We start from the raw sequence: 9,608 nt of genomic DNA, 5'->3' as shown, positions 1-9,608 counted from the left end.
AAGGGCCAATTTTTGTGCTTAAAGCGTAATTGTTCTGATGAGGACAGCTTCTGGCATGAAAGTAAGATACTAATGTCTATGCTCCTAGGTAGAGGATATGATCCTAAGGTATAAAATAAAGCATTGAATGATGTAAAAGACAAGAATAGGGTGGCCTTACTTAATCATACTCAGGAGAGAATGAAACGTAATGACAAACCCACTTTCATTACCACATACAGTTCAAACTATTATGCTGTTTGCAATATAGTTCGTAGGAATCTTCCTATACTTTTGGGTGATGATGATTTAAAGGAAGAGATAAAGAATGGCTGTTATTGTGTATCACGCAGGAATGCCACTATAGGCAATATGGTCTCTCCTTCTATGCTGAAGACTCCATCTCTCAACAGTAGTTGGCTTACTACTAAGGGACAATTTAAGTGTGGTAGAAGTACCTGCAAAGTATGTGCTCATGTAACAGTAGGAAAGGTTTTCCAGTCATGTGTATCACAAAGAGTGTATTCAAATTATCATTGCATGAACTGCCGTAGCAATTTTGTCATTTATGTGATCACTTGCATATCATGTGACAAGCAGTATGTGGGGCGCACCTCACGAGAGGCAAGAGAGCGAATACGTGCGCATCTTAATGACATAGAGCATGGCAAGTTCGCCACAGGAGCAGCTAGACACTTCATAGAATCACATGACAAAGATATTAGATCATTCAGATGGATGGTCATAGACTACATTCGAAAACCGCCTAGGTGTGGTGACAGAATGAGAGCCCTCCTTAAGAAAGAGGCTTTTTGGATATATACTCTAATGACGAGAAGACCACAAGGCATGAATATTGAGACAGATCTGATTAATTTTTTGGTGATATAATTGAATAAAGAACAGAATTAAATTACAAGTTTAGGGATCTATAGTTAGCATACTCATAGGGTTAATTGTATAGTTCGAATGTTGTGATTAGCGTAAGTTTTTTGCTAGCAGAATGAAATGTAATATAGATTCAATAGAATCCTTTTTTCTTCCTCCTTTGGAGTAATAGAGATAAAACATACATATATCTATCAGCAATTATTGTCATATATAAATAGGTTGGGTAGCAGTTAGTAATATTTGAATAAGCCGCAAACTATGCAGTTGGCATAATTTATTTTACTCCCCATAGATACCTACTCTAAATAGCGATATGCAATAGATACATAATGTATTGTTACTAAATATTGCGCATAATTTACTCGCAAGTCACAACAGTTGTTAAAAGTTACTTTTTGTCACTACATTTAATCCAGTGTTTTTGTTGCGGTATCTTTAAAGCTAAGTCAAATTTAATTGTGTTTATTCAATGGTTCTGCTTCATTATTAGTATGTTTAATCTGTAGATGTATTTTCTGGTGACCTGCCCCCTCTCTGCATTGGCTGACTAGTTAGACTGCAGGAACCAGTAAGAAGATAGGATGGTATATTTAAATTAATTAGTGATCAAGGGTTAATAAGGTCTATGAGTAAGGCGGATAGCCGAAACGCGTAGATGGAATGCCCGTCTGTAGTCTTACCTTTTTACAAAGTGCTTATTATGCCATATTTGTGAATTGTTTTTAAGCTGTCCATTTTTGCACAATAAATACCTTGGAATTTGAGCCAGTCTACTTCGTTTAGAAATTTTATATATATATATATATATATAATTGTACAAATATCCAGATATATATTTAAATATCTCTTTAAGAATAAATAGAACATATTCTGCTATGTACAGAACATTAGATTATAAAAGATGCAATATTATCTTCTTATGTTACGCTTTTAAATAACCGTGATCGTATTTGTGCGACTTGTGGGTGTTAGGTATTTTTTCAACTTATTCGGCTCCATTGAATTTGCATTCGGAACTTCTCAAAGTCTATTTTTAATGTGACCTTACAAACATGAGAGAGCAAACTTTTTACTTTTAACTCGTAATATGAGCGTCAAAATTACTTCTAGCAGTTTTAATGCTTGAATGTAAATGTGCAAACTACTGCTCCACTTGTAATTTAGCCCATAGCTAGTAACTCATAAGTGTCCAGGAAAACATGGCCGGAGGGGCAACCCTAGCCCCAGCACAGATGCAGTCCTCCAAATCTCCTGGAGGGGACATTTCCAGGGACCAAAAAAAAAAAAAAAACACAGGGACTATCCGTGGAAATCAGGGACTGTTGGCAACTTTGCACATTACCGCTTGACACATATGAAAAATACATATCTCAGGGTTCTTATAAATGGAACATTATTCAAACATTTCTTGGAACAGCCCCTGATATATGTATTTTTCATTTGTCCTCCCTTAAAGGGACATGAAACCCAAAATTTTTCTTTCATGATTCAGATAAAGAATATAATATATATTTCCAATTTACTTCTATGATCGTATTTGCTTCCTTCTCTTGTTATCCTTGTTGAAGAAGCAGAAATACACTACTGGGAGCTAGTTAATGCACTGGGTGAGCCAATAACATGAGGCATTTATTTGCAGCATAAGCACCTGAGTCTACCTAGGTATACTTTTAAACAAAGAATATCAAGAGAACAAAACAAATTAGATAATAGAACTAAATTGCAAAGTTGTTTAAAAGCACCTGTTCTGAATATAATTTATTTTAAGAATATAATTTATTTTAGAATCTATGTTTTGGTATAATTCTGTGAAATACTGACAACTTTTTTATTTTTCTTGCATTGTCTACATTAATTGTAATATGTAACATCAGGCCCTGCGTGGCGCAAAATTTGTAATTTGATTTATTTTTTTCTCAATATAATGCTGGATTTAAATAAAAGTTTTTTTTTTAAAAAAAGCACCTGTTCTATTCCTTAATTCAGTTAATGGATTAACAAAACTAAAAATCATTGTATGTCACTTTAAATTTTAAATAATTACTAAATTGTTGTTTCTCAAGAAAACTTGGGAGTTTTTTTTCTGCACGAGATTTTTTCAATGTTGCACACAGTTCCACGTCACGTCTGGTTTCCCTATCAGCATTGGAAGAATCGATGGGGATCCTAGTACGCAGATTCTTGCGAGAGGCAGCACATGAGCTTAAAGATTCGTGTCCTGGAGTGTCACGACATTTGCTGTAAGTGCAATGTGTTTAGCCCGACGAGAGTATTATTCTTGTATTTCTGTGCCTATCGGTCTTACACGCAAAATATATTTATAGCACGTGTCATAGAAAACTACAACTCCCATGATGCCCCTGACTGTGTGTGCGCTTAATTGAAGTTGAGGTACCTTTATCATCAGTTAAAAGCTTTGAAAATACGTTTGGATCTTGTTCTTGAATATCCCAAACAAACTTTCAAAATGTGTGAGACGCGCCAGATTCACATACATTTAAAAAACAAAACAAAATCAGTAACCAATTCATTAATGTTTTATAGTGAAATAAATATGGATACTTGCTAATATGAACCTTAGCTTACAGCTTGTTTAAAACTGTTAAATAATACACTTTATTGGCTACAATAATAAAATAATAAAAAGTGATCTTGCTATGTTTTTAAAATATTGCAAATTATGTGATATAACAGTACTATTACTATATAATTATGCAAGACAAATATTACATCACTGCATTATAGATATTATTGACGTAACATGAATATAATATTCAGGAAATAATTTTTGTGAATTGAAACCTTTATTTACAGTTTAAAATAATAGCTTTTTTTTTATAGTGATACAATAAAACTATCTAATAGTTGTTTCAAGTTTGTCATACTAGTTTGGAGCATACATTATAATCTAAATCTGGTGTTGTGAACAGTTTGAACTATCTGGTACTTGCTACAGTTTAGTTTTAATTTTAGAGTATCTTTATGGGTATTTGCTTCACATACTTAATTTGTGTGTCCACTGTCTGTGCTTGTGTTTAATGTGGTAGGGTTTATATGTTGATTGTAATAGATATGTGACTTTTTATGTCACTGGCATTTTATGTATCTAAAGTCATGTACACATAACATATGTAGCTTCAATTAAACAGTTTTTTTGTTTTTTTTTTTAGATATTTTTCATCTTATACAAAAACATTGTTTTATATGCATTTTTGGTACACTGGCACAATATTGGATTTCCTTATCCATAGCGCTCTCTTTCAATCTGTTCTGCCATTTTCTTTATCTCAATATTTGACCTCACCCGGGTTAGCCCCCCCATATTCAAAATTTTAACAAATTATCATTCCATGTGTTAGATCTTTGTTAGATCAGGTTAGATCAACTGTTTTTTTCGTTAGATCTACTCTAAAATATGAAATATTAACAATCTTTTTCAGGGGGGGCTAACCCGTAGCCAGCCCCCCCTCAACAAAAATTTGGACAAAATGTTATTGATTATGATAGCTCCACGTTAGATCAGGTTTGATCAGCCAAAGGTTTTGTTAGATCTAGTCTAATTACTGAGATATTGCATTTTTAATGAGGGGGGCTAGCCCCCCCTCAACTGAAATCTGGACCAAATTTTATTGATTTTGATAGATATACGTTAGATCAGGTTAGATCAACTGTTTTTTTCGTTAGATCTATCACGCAAGCGGCGGTATTCACAATCCTAGTTTGTGTGCGGGGGAGGGGTGATCCCCGGGTTAGCCCCCCCTCAACTGAAATCTGGACCAAATTTGATTGATTTTGATAGATATACGTTAGATCAGGTTAGATCAACTGTTTTTTTCGTTAGATCTATAACGCAAGCGGCGTTATTAACAATCCTATTTTGTGTGCGGGGGAGGGGTGATCCCCGGGTTAGCCCCCCCTCAACGGAAATCTGGACCAAATTTTATTGATTTTGATAGATATACGTTAGATCAGGTTAGATCAACAGTTTTTTTCGTTAGATCTATCACGCAAGCGGCGGTATTCACAATCCTAGTTTGTGTGCGGGGGAGGGGTGATCCCCGGTTTAGCCCCCCCTCAACTGAAATCTGGACCAAATTTGATTGATTTTGATAGATATACGTTAGATCAGGTTAGATCAACTGTTTTTTTTCGTTAGATCTATCACGCAAGTGGCGGTATTCACAATCCTAGTTTGTGTGCGGGGGAGGGGTGATCCCCGGGTTAGCCCCCCCTCAACTGAAATCTGGACCAAATTTGATTGATTTTGATAGATATACGTTAGATCAGGTTAGATCAACTGTTTTTTTCGTTAGATCTATCACGCAAGCGGCGGTATTCACAATCCTAGTTTGTGTGCGGGGGAGGGGTGATCCCCGGGTTAGCCCCCCCTCAACTGAAATCTGGACCAAATTTGATTGATTTTGATATATATATGTTAGATCAGGTTAGATCAACTGTTTTTTTCGTTAGATCTATCACGCAAGCGGCGGTATTCACAATCCTATTTTGTGTGCGGGGGAGGGGTGATCCCCGGGTTAGCCCCCCCTCAACTGAAATCTGGACCAAATTTGATTGAATTTGATAGATATACGTTAGATCAGGTTAGATCAACTAGTTTTTTTTTTGTTAGATCTATCACGCAAGCAGCGGTATTCACAATCCTATTTTGTGTGCGGGGGAGGGGTGATCCCCGGGTTAGCCCCCCCTCAACTGAAATCTGGACCAAATTTTATTGAATGTGATAGATATACGTTAGATCAGGTTAGATCAACTATTTTTTTTGTTAGATCTATCACGCAAGAGGCGGTATTCACAATCTTATTTTGTGTGCGGGGGAGGGGTAATCCCTGGGTTAGCCCCCCCCTCAACTGAAATCTGGACCAAATTTTATTGAATTTGATAGATATACGTTAGATCAGGTTAGATCAACTGTTTTTTTTGTTAGATCTATCATGCAAGAGGCGGTATTCGGTAGCATGCTTTTGCACGCACTGTGTCTATTTGGCCTGTGAGGGACATTATTATAACCCCGCCCCAAAGCTCTGCACAAGACCAAGAGACATCCAGCAGTGACAAACTACGCCCCCCACATACCACCAGGGTGTAGGAAGCAGGGAATGGAAGATTATTCTACACTTTATTGGATTATTTTATAGTATAAATTTGTCCTATAACAGAAGAAATACATTCTTTAGTATTGTGTTCTATAAAATTACAAGTAACGCATCTTCTATTATCACATTTAATATTGCTGATTTTATTATAATAAGTATTAACTCCTGATGTAAGAGATATGGAAGTTAATACTTTATGAGATTAACCCTTCTTCATCTCCATGGATCACACTGGTGAACCTCTCCCAGGTATGGAACAAAGAAGAAGACTTGTTGAAGATGCTATGCAACACATTTCTTATGATAGGGTGACCAGACGTCCCCGATTTTAGGGAACAGTCCCCGGATTGAGGAGACTGTCCCTGGAAAAATTATGTCCCAGAAATGTCCCCGGCTCCTGTTGAGCTGTCCCTGGGCAGCGCACAGGTCAGGAGGGAAGAGCTTGTGCATGTGTGTATATATATGCTTGTGTGTGAATGTGTGTATATTTATGCTTGTGTGTGTGTGTGTGTGTGTGTGTGCATGTGTGTATATATATATTTGTATGTGCATGTGTGTATATGTATGCTTGTGTGTGTGTATATATATATATATATATATATATGTGTGTGTGTATATGTATGCTTGTGTATGTGTGTGTGTATATATGTATGCTGTTGTGTGTATATGTATGCTTGTGTGTATGTGTATATATGTATGCTTGTGTGTATATGTATGCTTGTGTGTGTATATATATATATATGTGTGTGTGTATATGTATGCTTGTGTATGTGTGTGTGTGTATATGTATGCTTGTGTGTATATGTATGCTTGTGTGTGTATATATATATGCTTGTGTGTGTATGTGTATATATGTATGCTTGTGTGTGTGCATGTGTGTATATATATGTATACTTGTGTGTGTGTGTGTGTGTATATGTATGCTTGTATGTATGTGAGTATGTGTGTCAATGTATGCTTGTATGTGTATGTGCATGTGTGTATATTTATACTTGTGTGTGTGTTTATGTATGCTTGTATGTATGTGAGTATGTTTGTATATATGTATGCTTGTATGTGTGTATATGTATGATTGTATGTATGTGTGTATGTATGTATGATTGTATGTATGTGTGTATGTATGATTGTATGTGTGTATGTGTATGTGTGTCACAGCCTTAAGTGGGTATATGTGTGATGTGTGTGCATATGAGTGTGTGTATGTGTGATGTGCTTGCATATGAGTGTGTGTATGTGTGATGTGCGTGCATATGAGTGTGTGAATGTGTGATGTGCGTGCATATGAGTGTGTGTATGTGTGATGTGCTTGCATATGAGTGTGTGTATGTGTGATGTGCTTGCATATGAGTGTGTGTATGTGTGATGTGCGTGCATATGAGTGTGTGTATGTCTGATGTGCTTGCATATGAGTGAGTGTATGTCTGATGTGCTTGCATATGAGTGAGTGTATGTCTGATGTGCTTGCATATGAGTGAGTGTATGTGTGATGTGCTTGCATATGAGTGTGTGTATGTGTGATGTGCTTGCATATGAGTGTGTGTATGTGTGATGTGCTTGCATATGAGTGTGTGTATGTGTGATGTGCGTGCATATGAGTGTGTGTATGTGTGATGTGCTTGCATATGAGTGAGTGTATGTGATGTGCTTGCATATGAGTGTGTTTGGAAGTGGGTGTATGTGTGATCTGCTTACATATGAGTGTAAGTGGATGTATGTGTGATCTGCTTACATATGAGTGTGTGTAAGTGTGTGTATGTGTGATCTGCTTACATATGAGTGTGTGTATGTGTGATGTGCGTGCATATGAGTGTGTGTATGTGTGATGTGCTTGCATATGAGTATAAGTGGGTGTATGTGTGATGTGCGTGCATATAAGTGGGTGTATGTGTGATGTGCGTGCATATGAGTGTGTGTATGTGTGATGTGCTTGCATATGAGTGTGTGTATGTGTGATGTGCGTGCATATGAGTGTGTGTATGTGTGATGTGATTGCATATGAGTGTCTGTATGTGGGGTCTGCGTTCATACAAGTGTATTTCTGTAGTGCTGGATGTCACACATTAAGGTATATTTACAATCCCTTCAGGTGGCCATGTTTCAAAGCAAGGTAAAATGTAATTTTGCACAAGAGGATTATTGCGCAACACCATCCCCTGCTGTGGTGCAAACAGTTGCACTATAGCACAGCATTTCAATCATCCTGGACAAGCGAGTGTTAAAGGGACAGTCAAGTCCCCAAAAAAACTGTTATGTTTCAAATAGGGCATGCAATTTTAAACAACTTTCCAATTTACTTTTATCACCAATTTTGCTTTGTTCTCTTGGTATTCTTAGTTAAAAGCAAAACCTAGGAAGGCTCATATGATAATTTCTAAGCCCTTAAAGGCCGCCTCTTATCACATGCTTTTTTATTTGCTTTTCACAACAGGGGAGAGCTAGTTCATGTGAGCCATATACATAACATTGTGATCACGCCCGTGGCTTGTGGCAGACACTGCACTAATTGGCTAAAATGAAAGTCAACACATAATAAATAAAATGTCATGTGATCAGGGGGCTGTTAGAAGATGCTTAGAAACAAGGTTATCACAGAGGTAAAAAGTATATTAATATAACTGAGATAAGGAGCAGTCTGCAGAGGCTTAGATACAAGGTAATCACAGAGGTAAAAAGTATATTAATATAACTGAGATAAGGAGCAGTCTGCAGAGGCTTAGATACAGGCTAATCACAGAGGTAAAAAGTATATTAATATAACTGAGATAAGGGGGCAGTCTGCAGAGGCTTAGATATAAGGTAATCACAGAGGTAAAAAGTACATTAATATAACATTGTTGGTTGTGCAAAACTGGGGAATGGGTAATAAAGGGATTATCTATCTTTTTAAACAACAAAAATTCTGGTGTTGACAAGAAATTGGGATGGCTGCTTTGCAAAAGCACTGACTGGTCTGTGCATGGACATGCGCTTCTGCATGCTACCGAATACCGCCTCTTGCATTATAGATCTAACAAAAAAAAAACAGTTGATCTAACCTGATCTAACGTATATCTATCAAATTCAATAAAATTTGGTCCAGATTGCAGTTGAGGGGGGCTAACCCGGGGATCACCCCTCCCCCGACACACAAAATAAGATTGTGAATACCGCCTCTTGCGTGATAGATCTAACGAAAAAAACAGTTGATCTAACCCGATCTAACGTATATCTATCAAAATCAATAAAATTTGGTCCAGATTTTAGTTGAGGGGGGGCTAACCCGGGGATCACCCCTCCCCCGCACACAAAATAGGATTGTTAATAACGCCGCTTGCGTTATAGATCTAACGAAAAAAACAGTTGATCTAACCTAATCTAACGTATATCTATCAAAATCAATCAAATTTGGTCCAAATTTCAGTTGAGGGGGGGCTAACCCGGGGATCACCCCTCCCCCGCACACAAACTAGGATTGTGAATACCGCCGCTTGCGTGATAGATCTAACGAAAAAAACAGTTGATCTAACCTGATCTAACGTATATCTATCAAAATCAATCAAATTTGGTCCAGATTTCAGTTGAGGGGGGGCTAACCCGGGGATCACCCCTCCCCCGCACACAAACTAGGATTGTTAATAACGCCGC

At 37.1% G+C, this 9,608-nt stretch overlaps 1 protein-coding gene across 2 annotated transcripts in view; it reads left to right on the top strand.

Annotated features, from left to right (window-relative positions):
* Window positions 1-3,012: 3,012 nt before the first annotated feature.
* Window positions 3,013-9,608, top strand: part of C5H18orf21 (chromosome 5 C18orf21 homolog) — a 92,783-nt gene continuing 86,187 nt past the window's right edge. Inside the window, exon 1 of one of the 2 annotated variants that reach the window (XM_053713046.1) lies at window positions 3,013-3,110. In XM_053713046.1, the coding sequence (XP_053569021.1) occupies window positions 3,028-3,110 (83 nt within the window). In that variant the 5' untranslated portion in view covers window positions 3,013-3,027. The remainder of the gene's footprint in view (window positions 3,111-9,608) is intronic. The other variant, XM_053713047.1, reaches the window with a different exon arrangement.

Source organism: Bombina bombina, chromosome 5 (genome assembly GCF_027579735.1).
Source record: "Bombina bombina isolate aBomBom1 chromosome 5, aBomBom1.pri, whole genome shotgun sequence".
Classification (NCBI taxonomy): domain Eukaryota; kingdom Metazoa; phylum Chordata; class Amphibia; order Anura; family Bombinatoridae; genus Bombina; species Bombina bombina.
Note: the sequence above shows the minus strand (reverse complement) of the source record. Positions and strands in the feature narration are given on the sequence as shown.